The sequence below is a fragment of the Alnus glutinosa genome, chromosome 13, assembly GCF_958979055.1.
Source record: "Alnus glutinosa chromosome 13, dhAlnGlut1.1, whole genome shotgun sequence".
In the NCBI taxonomy this organism is placed as follows: domain Eukaryota; kingdom Viridiplantae; phylum Streptophyta; class Magnoliopsida; order Fagales; family Betulaceae; genus Alnus; species Alnus glutinosa.
This window is the reverse complement of record NC_084898.1, coordinates 20,156,650-20,173,830: the sequence shown is the minus strand read 5'-3', so window position 1 is coordinate 20,173,830 and position 17,181 is coordinate 20,156,650. Positions and strand designations below refer to the sequence as shown.

The 17,181-nt window shown below is 37.2% G+C and overlaps 3 protein-coding genes across 4 annotated transcripts; 1 reads left to right on the top strand and 2 right to left on the bottom strand.

Moving 5' to 3' along the window:
• Window positions 1-344: 344 nt before the first annotated feature.
• Window positions 345-4,605, top strand: LOC133854262 (uncharacterized). The gene is made up of 4 exons (XM_062290369.1): window positions 345-463; window positions 2,796-2,961; window positions 3,091-3,381; window positions 3,790-4,605. Exons 2-4 carry the CDS (start codon window positions 2,821-2,823, stop codon window positions 4,444-4,446), a joined length of 1,089 nt encoding a protein of 362 aa, XP_062146353.1. The 5' UTR covers window positions 345-463; window positions 2,796-2,820; the 3' UTR covers window positions 4,447-4,605.
• A 2,875-nt stretch (window positions 4,606-7,480) lies between these two features.
• Window positions 7,481-12,106, bottom strand: LOC133854169 (replication protein A 70 kDa DNA-binding subunit A-like). 2 transcript variants are annotated; one of them, XR_009896784.1, is made up of 3 exons: window positions 11,675-12,106; window positions 7,986-10,584; window positions 7,481-7,776 (listed from the first exon to the last, which is right to left on the bottom strand). XR_009896784.1 is itself a non-coding variant. In XM_062290240.1 (2 exons), the coding sequence occupies exons 1-2, from the start codon at window positions 11,959-11,961 to the stop codon at window positions 8,229-8,231; spliced, it is 2,643 nt and encodes an 880-aa protein (XP_062146224.1). In that variant the 5' UTR covers window positions 11,962-12,106; the 3' UTR covers window positions 7,914-8,228. The 2 variants fall into 2 exon arrangements, 1 of the variants encoding a protein (XP_062146224.1); XM_062290240.1 differs by lacking the exon at window positions 7,481-7,776 and having other exon boundaries at window positions 7,914-10,584.
• Window positions 12,107-15,030: 2,924 nt separating this feature from the next.
• On the bottom strand, window positions 15,031-16,389 carry LOC133854170 (replication protein A 70 kDa DNA-binding subunit E-like). Its single transcript, XM_062290241.1, has 2 exons — window positions 15,899-16,389; window positions 15,031-15,402 (listed from the first exon to the last, which is right to left on the bottom strand). The coding sequence occupies exons 1-2, from the start codon at window positions 16,183-16,185 to the stop codon at window positions 15,255-15,257; spliced, it is 435 nt and encodes a 144-aa protein (XP_062146225.1). The 5' UTR covers window positions 16,186-16,389; the 3' UTR covers window positions 15,031-15,254.
• Between the last annotated feature and the right edge of the window lie 792 nt (window positions 16,390-17,181).

Sequence of the window (17,181 nt, the reverse complement as noted above, 5' to 3'; positions counted from 1 at the left end):
TAAAAAAAAAAAAACCAAAAATCATTTAAATTCATCATATCTTAGATCAACTTCTTAAAAATGAAGGAGGCGAATACTAATTGGGTGGCATTTCAATACGAAAAATTGCCCAAGTTTTGTTTCCTTCGGCAGAATCTGGAAGTCATGCAGTTGGGGGGAAGGCTGTTTCCTCAAAAGAGTGGAGGACCTAATGTATCTGATATATTCAAATGAAGTCCTTTCGGGGCTTGGTTTCTCAAAGGCCCGGGGAAAATGGGCCGGGTTTCAGCTGAGCCCATTATGCGGGACAGCCCAATTAGTGCAATCAAAGTGGTGCAGGTTAGCCCAGTGGCACAAGTCTGGCTCGGAGGGCCTGGTTGACATCCCGATCATACAGGATGTCAAATGCGCACGCGTCTGTGGCCTCCACACGACTTTCCAGAATCTACCTTTCTCGTTGGGATTCTCTCTGGTCGACTTTCGGGTAATTTTCTCTCGCACCAAACACCCCCAGTCTTCGTTTTCTATTCATTTTTCTCCCTTAAATTCCCTCATTTCCATCTTTAATTCCCTTTTCAAGAAATGTGTTTTCGAGTTTGCTGTTGATTTGATTCTTTACACTCCCAAAATTGCCGACTTTTGGGAATTGTTTCATAGTCTTTTTTCTTTTTGTCGTGGCATTATGTTGACGATGATTTTTTCATGTGAATTCTCTAAGATGCTTGATTTTTGCTTGAATTTGTATGAATTGGTTTATTATGTATCTGCATGAGCGTTTGATTTCCAACTTTGTCGTTCATTTTCTTTAGTTTTTTATCCTATTGATATTCGGTATCTCACAGTCACAGTCTAAATTGGTGTTGAGTTAATAATTCTTTCGATTTTTTTTTTTTTACATAATTCAGATTATTATTATATGCATGAAAATTTTCTCTTGGTCCTGAAAATCGCTTATTTCAAGCTTGTAATGATCGAGTTCTTACTATCAGTACTTCAGAGCCTTTCTGCTTTAGTAAATACTTGAGGATTTTGCATTCGTGGTGGTCTGTTTGCTGCAAAAGTTTTAGGTTGTATGGATATTGTGAATACTTAAGTGATTGGCACTCTTTCGTGCTAGACAGTTTTGCAAGCTTATGTTGTTTAACGTGAATACTTGATGATTAATTCATCCAAAATAAATTACAATTGATAAGTACAGCAATTTTATAAAAAAAGGCTGACGGACGCAGCCCAACTACAAAAAGTCTACAAGAGCAACTCAAATTAGGGTTAATCAAATTGTGACTTTAAAAGCCATGTCACATTTGGGAGGATAAGAGGGAGATAGGAGTCTTGCATATAGCATTACTCATATGTGTGTGTGTGTTTGAGTTTATCTAGGTTATAACCAAAATAATTATTTTGGCTGGCTGAGACTTTTTATTATTTTCAAGGATTAGGATGTAGTTTTTATTAGATTTTCGAGGCTAGAAGAGTGTGCTTTAATTGTTGTAGTTAATTATTACTCAGCTTTGATAATACTTATTTTCTTTCATTTCCACTTGTTGTATAGCCTAGAAGACCAGCCTGTTGGCGGTGATTTTGATCTGTATTACTCTCTCTTTGATCTTGAAATATCTCTAGCACAAACAGATCTATTTTCATGGGTTTCTCCTACATCACATCCACACACACCCCCTATTGAGTCTAGAACCCATGACCTCAGCGTTCACCTTATTCTTAGATGAAAAAGAGATGTTATTTGGTTTAAAGCTCATTGACATCAAAAAATATGTATGTTATTTTAAGTTGTACATCTACATGTTTTTGACAAATATATGGCTGTTTTTTTTTGTGTGTATACTGCACCCTGTTCTCTGTGTTGAAACATAAGTTGGCAATTGGCCAAATCATAGTAATTTATTGATGGAGGCATTGAGCTGTTTGATTAGTAAGTCATTGGATACAGGGCTTCAAGAAGTTTCTGAGATTGGGATAACCATAATGCTGACATTGTTGCCTTTTGGAAACTTTATGAAACAGTTATTCTTGTTATTATGAGTTTTGAGCTGTGTCCAGAATGATGCAAATAATCAGATTTTTGAAAGGGTTGATCCTTGTGGTTTTGTTTGGGTTTTTCCTTTTGTGGGCTGGCTTTGGTTGTTCGTGTGTATACTCCTAGTGTATTTATGGGTGTCTTACGCTTTTTAATACAATTTTCTTACTTATAAAAAAAAAAATCAGGTTTTTAAATTTTATTTTATTTATTTATTATTTTTTTTGCCCTTTTTATCTGGCTAGCAGAACTCAGGTGTTTGTTGCTCCCTGGTTTGCTGGTTTATGAATCTTTGTTACAAGAAGTTGCACTGGTTTGTGTCATTGACATACCATTTGGAAACCCATGAATTGGACAAAATTAATTAAATTGGAATTTGTTTAGCCCAATTCATGTGCTTGGAACAAGAAAAAAAGGGTGAATTCAAATTCAATTCAGACCCATGAATTGAATTGAATTAGAATTTTTGTGAACTGGTCAACAAAAGATCATATCAAATCTAATTTGAGAAGAATCAAACACTACTGCTTCCATATTTAGGATAGCAATTAGGCTTTAATGATATTTTTAACTTATATTATTTTTTCATGTGAGTGTAACCAGTAAGTCTTCTTCTGTTATTTATATAGCATAGAACTTAGTTTTGTCGATTTGTGCTTGACCTGCAAAGTTTTTGTTGTCTCAAAAGTAAATTTTCACTGGAACTATTGGTTTCACCCAGAAGTCCATTTTCGCTAACAACATTTACTATTCTTTTTGTCATATTTCATCTTCTTTGCAGGTAAATTGATTCGGAAGAGGAGTAGATGGATTTTTTTTTTAAGGGGATGGAAGAGGAGGCATCTGAATGCCCCTTTGATGCGAAGGACATTCAGAGATGTCCATTTTTGAGGAACATCAACAAACCCACTTGCTTTTCCTTCTCTTCAGCGAGTTTCCCCATTCCTGTAAGTTCTATTTGTTTTCTCCTTTATTTCAGTTTACCATTTGTTTAGTTTCTTATTAATCTTTATTAATAGATGATGATTTATCAATATGCTTTGATGTTGAGATTGATTGTGTTTTATTTTCTTCAGGTACGGGAAGCCAGAGGCCCAATATTTGAAGACGGTCCCAATTTTGACATGGCGTTTAGCCTCTTTCATGGGAAGGATGGGGTCGTTCCACTATCAGGGAGATCTAATGTTCATAGTAACATTCCAGAACCTGAGCCTTCACCTCAGTTCAACCCTTTAGCAGCAAAAGCAGCCACCATAAGTTTGTCAGCATTTGGACTGGGAGGGCCATTTGGCTTTGGTAACTTCTCTGAGAAGTGGAAGAAGCAGAAGAAGTCTGAGCCGTCCAGCAAGAGGGAACTCTCTTCTGAGGTAGATTTACATCCTTTTGCCTAGGCTAACATTTTATTCTGAAGGAAGTGATTTTGGGAAAAATTGCACAAGGGTTTGTTAACCAATGCATGGGTGCTGTGGGATAATAAAATCTGTTATGGGATTTCGAATATCCAGTTTAGGAAATTAATTCATAATTTCATCTTATACAAATAATTGTTTGAGAATGTTGCATTAGTGTCATTCTATAAATCTCACTTGAAAATTGTGATGAGCATCAATGTAGAGGAAATAATTTGACAGGCAACGGTCCAATCCAGCAATGCACCGAAGAATATTTAAAAATGCTTATTGAATCATGCCCTATGCTCTCAATTTCAAATTAATAATTAAGTACTTGTTGCAAACCTGACCGAGACTGCTTTTTGTTTCTGATCAACCATGCAGAAAGGAAATTCATCAAAACACGAGGCACTGGGAAATGATTGGTTAAAGACAGGAAACTGCCCAATTGCCAAGACCTACAGAGCAGTGAGCCATGTCCTCCCTCTTGTGGCAACAGCTCTTCAGCCACCACCTGGTATGAAGTTTAGATGCCCTCCAGCAGTAGTTGCTGCAAGGGCAGCCCTGGCCAGGACTGCCCTTGTTAAAAACTTACGCCCTCAGCCTCTACCTGAAAAAATGCTCGTAATAGCAGCCTTAGGCATGGCGGTTAACGTGCCCTTGGGCGTATGGAGGGAGCATACTCAGAAGTTTTCCCTATCATGGTTTACAGCGGTGCATGCGGCTGTGCCCTTCATAGCCATGCTTAGGAAGTCAGTCTTGATGCCGAAAACAGCTATGGCATTGACTATTGCTGCTTCTATCCTGGGGCAGGTTATTGGCTCACGAGCTGAGCGGCTCCGACTGAAAGGAGTGGCTGAGAGGGGAAGGACAGCAGATCAAATAGCAACTGCAAGTAACATTCTAGGTTTTGAGTCTTTTGACCCAAGCCAGGTCGATGGCATCAGAGGTGGTCATTGTGGTGCAGAAGGAATAAAGTTCAACCCACTTCCTATCAGAAGTGATGGGCCTAGTTCTTCGTCAGCGAATATATGTTTCTGATGTACCCTTAAGTAATACATGCATGCTATTTGACAGTTATTTGATGTGCTTAATTATGTGATATGATGAATGGTAATTCAGTTGTATGATCATACAAATATCTATGCAAAGAAGCAGTTTGACTTGCCAGAAATAAATATATGAGATGTTTATGAATTCTATTTGTCTTCTCCACATCAAAAGTGATCTGTAGCTTGTCTGTCCAAAATTCAGGGCCTGATAATCTGCTGTATTTTAGCTCTGCATAATGATCTGAGCCAGTTTGTGTCTTCGCTTGGCTTAGTTTTGGAGGAAGCTTTCAATAGTTTGGTTAATATTCAGTGTTAGGTTCAGTTTTCAGAACAGCTTTTCGATGGGTTATTTCGCACGGATAGTCTTATAAAATCTTTTGTTTACCATTGATAAATCTTTTAAGTGCATCATGGGTAATAATTTATTCCTTTGTCTTTGTAATCTAGAATCCAACCGGCCTTTCTTTGCCATTTCCTACCAAGAATAGTTTCCTATCCTCAGCAAGACAAGATTGCTAGTGATGGCAGTTTGCACAGGAACCTAGCATGAATGCCTTTGTACACATCTAAGTCTCCTCTTCTAAGCTTCGGCCACAGATAGAATCATGGATCTACCGCCACTCAAATAACGTTAAAGATTAACTTTGATGTGACTGTTAAGGTGTCTTTCTCAATGTTAGTAGTCATTTGTCAAGACTCAAACATGTTAGGTTTTTAGTATTAGCATATTTTGGAGATCAAAACAAGGGCCGTAAGTCTCAGAACATTAAAATCTTTTTGATGGTTGTAGTTTGAAGTTGAAATTGTGAAATTAATATTGGCATTAGCAAGCCATCCTGACGCGGTTGATCTAGTAGAACCACCGAGAGTCTCGTTAGCAAGTTGTCTTGACGCGATGTGTTCCAAAGAGTGTCATGAGTTAATTAGGTCGTCAATAAGGCATCCTGACGTCTTTGTTATTTGGTTGAAGATATTGTTAAAACCTTAAGAGGCATCTTGATGGAATCATTTATGCATCCTGACGCCGCTTAAGAATTTGCACGCGTTGGAAGGTTTTTCACATGCAGAAGTTAGGGGTTTTATCATCTTCTCTATATTCGGATGTCTTTGGTCAATTGGAGACCATAAGCATTCGGTGCAGTTGATATACATAGCTTAGCTTCACTCAATCTTGTGCAAAGAGATTATTTGTGTTAGTGCTTCCATTGGCTTAAATTTCTTGGAGTGTTAATCAAACCACAACCTTTCATTTATCAATCGTTTGAAGTCTACCTGTGGGTCAGTTAGGAAACCAAGGAGAAAGATTGTCCATTAAGGAGTTGGCGCTGCTGGGGCAAAAGGCAAGCAGATGTGTTTGTTTGCATAGAAAAGTTTAAATATTTACAAAGGATTCTAAGTTTACATGTTCTTGTGCTTTAATCTTTTTTAGTATATTGGTTTCCTGAGTTTGACTATCCCAAAGTGGTTTTACCTTTGATGTGTTACCTTAAGATCCCAATAGGCATAGCAAAGGCAACCCTTCTAACATCAAATAAGCCTTGGTCCTAAACCCTAAACCCTCTTTTTTTTTTTCTTTTTTTTCTTTTTTTTTTTAAAAAAAAAAAAAGAAAATGAAAGTGGGGGGAAAAAAAAATCATACCACTAGCCTTTGGTTGCACTTTAGGCAGCTCGCTAAGGGCTCATTATTCCCCAAACTACCTAAACTTTGCATGAGACAAATTCCTTTTAATTTGGGTGGGCATTGCTTTAATCAAAAGTTCGAGAACATTGAGGAGGATATTTGTATTTATTTTTTCAAAATAAAACCTAATTTTTTTTTTGAAATATCCAACAAATGGCAAATTCCAATCCTAGTTATCATTCCCATCAGCAAGTGATAATGGCTTTAACAGTGCACATTTTCCTTATTAATAGGAAGCATTATTCTAACTATTTTGTACTAATTCAATTCTTACATTTTATAGTTAGTTTTGAAATACTGTCTAATTATTAAACTTGAGCTTAAATGATGTATTAATGCAAGAAATTATATTTTGTATGAATTGGTTGAATGTGTAGCAACAAAAGTTGTTATAAAAGCAAATAAAAAAAGGAAAAACTTTACTTCATTACTTTTGCAATCATACCCTTAAATTTCATTACTTTTGCAATCATACCCTTAAATTTTAAAATATGTTAATTTAGTGTATTCATTTTTTAATTTTTTTCTTCAATTTCAATTGTCTATTAAATTTTTTCGTTAAATCTTAACGGAGAGGTGGAGGACATGTGTGGGACCTACAAAGAAAGGAAGGAAGAAGAAAAGAAAGAAGAGAAGAAATTAAAGGAGCCGAACTGCACTGCAGAAAAAAAGAAACAAAAAAACGGCGTGGAAAAATTCCTTTCTTCATAAAGAAGAAAGGTCGAAATTTTATGCCATATATTCTTCAGACGCAGCAGGCGGCAGGCAGGCAGTAGGGAATTTTTCATTTTTCTTCAGTTTCTCTCTCGCACGAAGAAGACACGGCAGAGGAGAAAAAGAGAGAGCAGATGGTTTTTATGCAGGGATTTGTTCTTAATATTCAATTTCTTTTACTTTTTTTTTTTTTTTTTTTTTTGTCTTTTTATTTATACTTTGTAATGAATTTTAATACTATGAGTTTAGGTAAATCCATGGAACCTTAGTGTTTTTCATTAATTTTCTCAAATCTCACTTTTATTAGCTTATTTTACTAATTTAATTTTAGTTCACCTTCAATTTTTTTTTTTTAATTTTTTTTTTATTTATCTTGGTAGTTTATTGCTTTTATAATTTATTTTGTTTAAACTAATTGCATATTTAATTTCATTTTTATTTCTGAACAACTATATTTTTATTAATCTAGATTAGGATTAATTTAGTTTTAGATTTCGCTAGTTCTCCTACTATACTTTGGTACGGTTTGTATGCTTGCGAGTACAACTAAAATTCACAAGAAGTTTTTAGAGCGGGGAAGACTATCAAGAAAACCAAAATGGTTCCATTTTTCCCAATGGTTTATGAGTTTCAAACAATTTCGAAGTACCGACCCAAGTCTGAATGTCCAAAATGCACACAATTCAATGAAATTTGGACAGCCAGAACTATAATACAATCAACTCCAAATAATTAAGCCATATTCTCAACCGCATTGGTAATAATAGTCATGACTGCTACTATTTTCAAAAGTCCAGAATCAAACATCACAGATTTGGCTGAAAGTTCCAGGTTTGTGGTCGAATTTTCTTCTTATTCGATTCGAGTTTGAGTTTGGAGGTCTTAACCAAATCCCAGAATGGCCGAAGTCCTACTCATGGCAACCTGGTCAAATTGGGAGAAGCTGTAGGTATTATTGCAGGTCAATCTATTGGAGAACATCGACACTCAGGCATGAACATGAACATGAAGACGAAACAGAAAGAAAGCAAATCTTTCACAACCGCAATAACTCAAAAGCAGAGATGAAGAGTCAAAGTAGTTATAAACCCACAGGAAATATATTACAGGAAAAAGAAAGATGCTTCCCATACCTTGCTCTCTAGGTTTCACTACCGACAGATACAACTCTAAAGCTGGAACCCATAACCATGCTTACAATGTGACCTCCAATGGACACCAAGACACTAACCATCGTCTCAGCTCTCCGCTGTACAGTAAAAACTCAGCAATCCAAACCCCAAGAGAGCGTCAAAATGCCAAGTCTGTTATTCAACATGAGGAAAACCTGCACCATGCTTTACAAACCATCTACTATCTCAATTTTCCAGGTGATTTCAAAAGCCACCAAGTTCTTGCTTTGGAACACTCCCATATCTCCCACTGCTTCCATAAGCCGGAGGAACAGAGCTCGACCCTGGACATTCTCTTGCCCAATGCCCAGTTTGATGGCATTTGAAGCATTCACCAGACGCTCCGCCAACACCCGGCCCGGAAGAAGCTCTGTTGGCATAGCCCTGTCCCAAGGACTGTCCTGGACCATTCATGATACTCGGGCAATTTGAGGAGCTATGACCAGTACCCCCACAACTGTTGCAGAGTAGATATGAACCAGGAGTGCCAGTTGCAGCAGCCATAGAACTATTATACTGGTTTCCATACTGACCAACGTGATGTGATGATGCACTAAATACATTGCCAGCACTGTTACTGTTCCCAGTGTAGTTCACCATCGGTGGTGTTGGTTGCCTATTTCCAATATTCCCAATGTAATTATTCCCAGCTATAGTATTATTCATTCCAGTGTTACTAGGCTCTGCTTTAGGGTAAGAAGGCACATTTGATGCAAAAGAACTGTAATCCCCTGCTTTGATCTTTTCCACCAAATCCAAAAGAAATCTGGATTCAGATGCAAAATTTACCTTATCTGCTTTGACCACTGTTGACTTTACACGCTGTTCATCACTAAATGTCTCCTCCTTTATTTTCAACTTGAATATATATTTAGTAAATAGAACCTTACGAATGATTTCTCCAAATTTATCATCATCTTGCTCTTCATACTTCAAAAAATACAAAGTTTTTGCAGGTACACCTATGATCTCCTCACCAGATTCCTGAAACACAGTTACCCATGTTAAGCCAGTGTGGTCCTGTATCTGGAGCTGAAGTATATACCTGTAGTCACATTCCTCAATGGACTGATCACACCTCTCACACCGCCATTTTCCATCCCCATTATTTGTAACCTTCTTGCTGCACTGCCGATCACCAATCATAATAGGGCATGCGGTGTAGCAGAAATTGTCAACCTTTATGAATGAAATGGTTGCACTGACAGTGATCCAATCTGGCTTCTCTGACGTCCCCAGCCTCTCATCTTTAATTTGAGATATAGTTTTTCGAATATCTGTCCTACCCACACTTGTTTCCCTGGAAATAGACACAGATGGGATGTTCCTTCCTTCCTTGTCAAACCATTCTTTCAGCCTGTGAGTCTCAGGAAAATTTGGCTCTATAAGTAATTGAGATGTAGAGATAGTCCCCACTGCCTTCCCGTTGAATTCATTGACTCTACCAGATTTCACCGCTAGAACAGGGAAAACTCCCGAATCACACATATTTTGAAGTCTCTGTCCTTCTGCATTGTAAAGGTTTCCCCAAATAGTTAATTCTACACTTCGGCCAGACATGTCCTTCAGGTGTAGGGTTCTCCTCTGAGTCTCAGTACCATCTTTTCTCATTATTGAAGCAGGTGGGCTAATAAAAGACACAATGCCAATTATATCCACAACACTGTTCTTCTCCATGCCTTCAATATCACTAATGGGTCGGAAGTGAAATTGCTGCTGTGGAATTGAGCTGTCATCATCAAAGCAAGGCTGTATTGTTGACGTGCTCTCTAAGAAAATTTCCTGATCATTTGGGAGGTGGTTGTAAGCTTTTTGAGCAGGTCTTAAACTTCCCTTGGAAATCAGATAAATCTTACCAGCTTCAATCTGGTTGTAGAATTGATCAGCCACAGCATTAAAACAAGTTGCCCGAATTTCTCCACCATCAGCATCAAGAAGATCAAAAGAGAATACTTTACCATCACCACGGGGATTATTGTAGTGCTTAAGTTCTCCTTTTGCTGTAACTCTAACCTTGATTGTCCACCTGCCTTGGTATGGATTCAGTGCAGCAATGGGAATTATCCTAGGGGGAGCCTCATTTCTAGCTACTGGTCCTCTGTTAGTATACATTGGAGGTGGTTGTTGATATGCAGGTTGAGGTTGACGGTAAGAGGCATTTAGAGGCGGCCGCAAAGCTTCTGGCCTAGGACTGCGGAAACTCATGTTCTGACCACTATATGACCCACTCGGAGACACTGATCCAGGAAACCCAGCACTAGGCTCTGCTTTAGGGTAAGGCATATTTGATGCAGCATATCCTCCTGCGCCGGAATTATTAGAATAAGCATTGCCATGTGATTGCATTATTCTAGGATGGTCCATAGATACACCGGACATGTTTGGTTTATTAACCACGCCATCGGCATGTGAACTTCCGGGAAAAGATTGGGGATTCCCAGTTCCTGTCCCTGGTTGACCAGTGGAGGGATGTACGGCCACAGTCCTTGGTGCTGATACAGGTTCTCCAATAAGATCACTTCTTTCAAGTATCAAATCCAAATCGACAATGATAATAATCCTGCTTGCAGTCAGAAGAATCAACATATCACCACCAAAACCATAATATAACGTAAAAATCAACTATAAGGACCAGACTAGATTAAGTAAGAAAAGAAAGAGAACCATATTTCATGTTACCAACAATAACCATATTATCCCTGAACAAGAAGTATCTAAATTTTGTCATATCCGTAGCTGCTACAGGCTAACAAATTCAACCATCTCCCACCAAAAATACACAATTCTCATGTGGCACTTCTGGTGGGACCCATTGTTCAATTGATGGATCCCTACATGAGATCTCCCTTCTCCTTAAAAAATAAGCAGTATTGACCAATGTATAGGAGCATTCTCTCACCAAATATGGTAATCATATGTTCTATAGAAGTACAAAATCCACGGTGTAAAAAAAATCAGAGATAAAAAAAAAATTCCATAATCTTACGACTGAAAGCTTCTTAATTTACTCAACCCAAATGAAGACAATTTTGGAAGATCAAGAGTGAAGACTAGTAAAATAAACTTTTTTTTTAATAAGTAATCGAAAATTTTATTAAAAGCGTATTGTACATAAGAAGTTTACAACATCAAACACATAACTAGAGCAACAACCCCACCCCCCCCCACCCCCCCCCCCCCCCCCAAAAAAAAAAAAAAAACCCAAAACCCAAACAGGAAACAACCAAAAGAAGACCCCCACAAACACGACTAACTTCTCCACTCCCACAAACAATTATTTATAAACAAAAAAAAAAAAAAAACAACAACAACAACAACAAATTGGGTCCTTCCAAATTTTCAAACATCATAAAGGCTACTTCTTTGACAAGTGAATCAATTTAACAAAAGCATCAGAAAGTGATTAGAGAAATGACAAGCTGTCTGTTCAAACATACAAATTCTTTTTCTCCAGAAAAAGCTCTCAAATCACCCATCAAGAAAATTTCAACCAATTTTCAAGAATATTCACTCTCCCTTTCCACATTTCTCCCAAGAAACACTGTCCCTCCAAACAAAGAAAACCTAAACACTGAGATCTTCCACAAAACCCAAACATTTAAGCCAAATACACCGAAACAAATGAAATAGAAGGAAAAGAAAAGGCTCACATGCGGTTCTGGACGACATTGCAGACGAACTGCGTTAACTGGACGACTGAGCCCTTCTGCAACCTGCCGTCCTTGACAAGAGCGTTCATCTGCGTTGCGAGCATCCCCTGCTGATGGTGCGAGCCGTCGGAAAGCAAAACCCTAAACCTCTCCGTGTTGCTGTGCTGCTGCGCCTGAGTGCTCACCTGCTTCACGTCGATCACCTGTACCACCGGCTTCACCTCCTCCGCCTTAAGCTCTCCCCGGCACATCATCATTATCGCACCCTCCGTCAGATTGATCGCCATTAGAGAAGCCCAATTCCGGCGTTTGAACGAAGAGAAAGTGTGGGAAATTTTGAGAGAGAGATTTTTGCTAACCCTAGGAAAGACGAAGGGCGGGCATTTTGGGAGGGAAAGCGCGATATCTAGCTTTTGGGGAATTCCGAACGTGTCCCTGTTTCCTTGGGACGTGCGTTACCTCTGTAGTGACTCTTCACGAACCGTCGCAGATCAAGTTCGGTACCCTTTTCTTTTGGGCCATAGAAGACTCAGAAGTGAGTTCTTGAACACGAGGCCCAATATCCTATGGATTGTGTCAAACCAGAGTTTGGTTTGGGCCTCCAAAGGGTCACAAGGAAACCAACCATCAAAACGTAGTATATATTTTATGGCCGACATTTTTTTACATTATTTATGAACTCAACACGAACTTAACACAAAATTAACATGTTATAATTGAAGGATTTGACTCATTTAATTAAATAGATTGGGTTAAAATTGACATATATAGTCTTATACTCCAGTCTCGATACAACCTGAATATGAATTACCACCCATATTAACATATACTTAACCTTGAAACCTACAGTTAGGTATAGCTTTAGGAAGATTGTTAGGGACAGAGTCAAGAGTTTTTGTTCCAAGGGGACAGCATTAAAATATAGAGGAAAAAGAGAATTGATTGAAAATATTAAACAATATAACTAACATAAATAAATAAATAATTCAACAAAAATTAATTGTAGTTTAAAATATAAAAATGTAACTTGCAATTTATTTTTCTCATTTATCGTCAATTTATTCAGCAATCTTCAATGTCTGGTATGAAGAAATAAAAAAATAAAGTAATACGTAACATCTTCTAAAATGTTATATTCCAATAAATTAGCATGTTCTTTAATAAGTTTAATTTAAAATGAAACAATGTTTTTTCAAATTGTCTTGATAAAAAATTTTAGTTAACTGATTGGCAATGATTTTTTTTTTTTTTTAGATATACTTTTTGAATTTGATCTCCTTCATTATGATGATAAATAGATTCTATTCTTCTTAAGCAATGATCTATTGGTATAATTTTGAACAAAATTAGTGGATTTGGGGGAGATTCTATTCTTCTTAAGCAATGATCTATTGGTATAATTTTGAACAAAATTAGTGGATTTGGGGGACATTACAAAGATAAATAGAATTTTTTCAAAGTTTTAAATTGTTTCCCGTGTTGGATATGCATCGAAGAAATCTTGATCTTGTGCCAACTGCCAAGTTCTATCGATAAGTTGAGGCATTTAAAATATTTTGGTCTTTATAAAAACAACAATATCAAAAAGTTGTCCAAACACACATCGTGTGTGTTTGTTTGGTTCGAATAATATTCTACTTTTTTCAAAAATAAATCATATTTTATTAAACTTTTTTAAATTTTTTCAAATTTTATCTCACAAAGTCAAATCTCGTAATTCACACAATTATTTCAAATAATATTCGGATTCAACACCAAAACGGACCATGGTCACTCAAAAAATTGTGGAGAAACAATAAAAAATTATTTAACCTTAGACATGTTGAGATAGATGAATATTAATAAATGAGAAGTGCACTTATAAATTATTATTATTTATTTATTTATTAAAAGTTGATTCCTAAATGATGTGTCAAACATGAATGAGATTTATTATTTTGAAAAATATGACACCATTTCAAGTAACACATTACTTAAAAACCAATTTTGAGTAAAATTTTTCAAAAAGTATAGCATTTTTCTTAATATATTATCATTTGACTCGTATGCCATGTGAATTGGGGGTAACTATTTAGTTTTGAGATGTTATTAAGATTTATGGTCCATATGACACTATAGGCTGAATTATTTTCTCTGTGGATGGCAAAGACCTCCTTAGAGTAATAGATCATCATAGACCGGACTAACTTTTGTATATTGCATAGTGTTCTCTTTTGTGATCCCTGGCGTTATGTTGTATTAACTTCATACTTCTAATTGTTTTAGAAATGTGTGGATGTTTTTAATATTTTTATTATGTTTTTATTTTTTATAACTCAATTTCACGTTCTCCTTATATCCCGTAATAAGGGCACAAGAGAGTTCGTAATTTTGGCCTATTTAAAAAAGCTACTTAAAACATGGCATTTCAAACATATATGTATATGTGTGTGTATATATGTTTGAAGAGTAAGCAGTACCTTTCAACTCCCACTTGGGTTCCACTCAAGTAGCAAATATCTTTCACGGCTTCACCCCTCTATTACCCACGCGGCGACAAACCAAAGAAGCCCGCAAAAAAAGGTCCCTTGCCCCTGTGGTCATAGAAACTCCGATCACCGGATGAATGGTCCGGTGGCCGGAACGTTGAGCTAAAAAACCCCATACACCCATTAAAATTACGTTAATAGCCTACCAGAATTCCTTCTTGGGTTGAATGGATCCCCAGGAGGACTCTACCTTGAAGCCCGAGAGGAGCGAAAAGAAGGGCCTCCCCTGTGTATTGTTGCGATGCAGTATGGCCCTTCTCTTCCCTATCATTTTCTTCTTTTCCATGTCGTTTCTGGGTGGCTTCGTTGCAGTTTTCGCCGCCAATTCATCAATTAGAAGCCCAATTTCCGTGGCCTCCCAATGCAAGATAGTCTCCAGCAGATGGGATGTAATTATGTACTATTTCATTTCCCTTAATTTTCTCGGGAACCAAACATAGCTTTAGCTGGTAGTGCTGAACAGCTGAAGGCCCATATATGTAAATATTACTTTTAAAAGTGTGCTGAATTATGAATAGGCTTGGCAATTCAAGTTGTCAACTCATTTTGTTGGCGTGTCAATCCAACGAGTTAGGATGTCAATCCATTTAACTAATTTGGTAAAAAAATGTGTAATTATCGCGCCATAAATATGTTATAAACGGGTTGATGGGTCATAAACATGTGATAAACAGGTTGGTAAATCATTAACGGGTCATAAACGTGTCAAAAAACGGGTTATAGCCTAAATTCAAACCCTATATATTCGTATCGGATTCGCGGGTTGTGTCAAAATTGTCAAGTTCTGATTATGAGAAGTATTAAACTCTGTTTTTACAAATGTCAGCAAAAGTTGAAACATCCGTGACCTTGTCAGATAATGAGAACTAGGGAAAGAGTTCAGTTACATGTTTTTGATACAAAGCATGATCCAGTTGCACTGCTGTTACCGAGATATAAAATTCTGTCGTGGTTTTGCTGAACCTTTTTCTGATGACTGAGAGGAGGTTCTCCCTGTGTCAAGTTGGGTTTTATGGGAAGGTTAACACGAGCCATCTATTTGCAATTTTATTCTAGGATGGCCCATAGATACACCAGCCAGTTCCTGCCCCTGGTTGAGCAGTGGAGGGATGTACGGCCACAGTCCTTGGTGCTGATACAGGTTCTCCAATAAGATCACTTCTTTCAAGTATCAAATCCAAATCGACAATGATAATAATCCTGCTTGCAGTCAGAAGAATCAACATATCATCACCAAAACCATAATACAACGTAAAAATCAACTGTAAGGACCAGACTAGATTATGTAAGAAATGAAAGAGAACCATATTTCATGCTACCAACAATAACCACAACAATTATTAAAAAAAAAAAAAAAAAAACACAAATTGGGTCCTTCCAAATTTTCAAACATCATAAAGGCTACTTCTTTGACAAGTAAATCAATTTAACAAAAGCATCAGAAAGTGATTAGAGAAATGACAAGCTGTCTGTTCAAACATACAACTTCTTTTTCTCCAGAAAAAGCTCTCAAATCACCCATCAAGAAAATTTCAACCAATTTTCAAGAATATTCACTCTCCCTTTCCACATTTCTCCCAAGAAACACTGTCCCTCCAAACAAAGAAAACCTAAACACTGAGATCTTCCACAAAACCCAAACATTTAAGCCAAATACACCGAAACAAATGAAATAGAAGGAAAAGAAAAGGCTCACATGCGGTTCTGGACAACATTGCAGACGAACTGCGTTAACTGGACGACTGAGCCCTTCTGCAACCTGCCGTCCTTGACAAGAGCGTTCATCTGCGTTGCGAGCATCCCCTGCTGATGGTGCGAGCCGTCGGAAAGCAAAACCCTATACCTCTCCGTGTTGCTGTGCTGCTGCGCCTGAGTGCTCACCTGCTTCACGTCGATCACCTGTACCACCGGCTTCACCTCCTCCGCCTTCAGCTCTCCCCGGCACATCATCATTATCGCACCCTCCGTCAGATTGATCGCCATTAGAGAAGCCCAATTCCGGCGTTTGAACGATATCTAGCTTTTGAGGAATTCCAAACGTGTCCCTGTTTCCTTGGGACGTGGGTTTCCTCTGTAGTGACTCTTCACGAACCGTCTCAGATCAAGTTCTGTACCCTTTTCTTTTGGGCCTTTTAAAGACACTCAGAAGTGAAAGTAAGTGGTAAGCCTTGGTTGGTCCTTTCCAGCGTGAAAGTAATGCTTTCTACGATCACAGATCAATAGAATGTAGACATTGTAATGAAAGGTGCCGATGAGTCTGCTTTTCCATTGATAGGCTAAAACAATAGTAAGAATATTTATCAAAAAAAAATAAAATTAGTTAACTGATTGGCAATGCTTTTTTTTTTTTTTTTTAGATATACTTTTTGAATTTGATCTCCTTCATTATGATGATAAATAGATTCTATTCTTCTTAAGCAACGATCTATTGGTATAATTTTGAACAAAATTAGTAGATCTGGGGGACATTGCAAAGGTAAATAGAATTTTTTCAAGTTTTAAATTGTTTCCCGTGTTGGGTATGCATCGAGAAACCTTGATCTTGAGCCAACTACCAAGTTATATCTAGGGTTGACAATTTTGACACGACCCAATAACTCAACATGAAATTAGCAAGTTTTTGTCTACTTTAGATGGGTTTGGGTCATAAACGAGTTGACTCGTTTACGACCCATTTAAATCAGTCTGGCGTGTCGGGTGGCGGGTCACCCGTGGGTGACCCGCCGAACACGATTAACTTTTTCTCTCTCTTTTCTTTTTTTTTTTTTTTAAAAAAAAAAAAGAAAAAAAAAAAAGAAGGGAGAATGGGATTATTTCTCATTTTCTGTTTTAGCCGAAAACACAAAACACAAAAGTTCAAGGTAATATTAGTTATTTGCATATTTAATTTATTTATTAACTTGTATTTTTTTTTATCTTACTTTAATAACATTAATTTCTTTTATCTTTTGATATAGAATAAACTTTAATAAAGGTAGA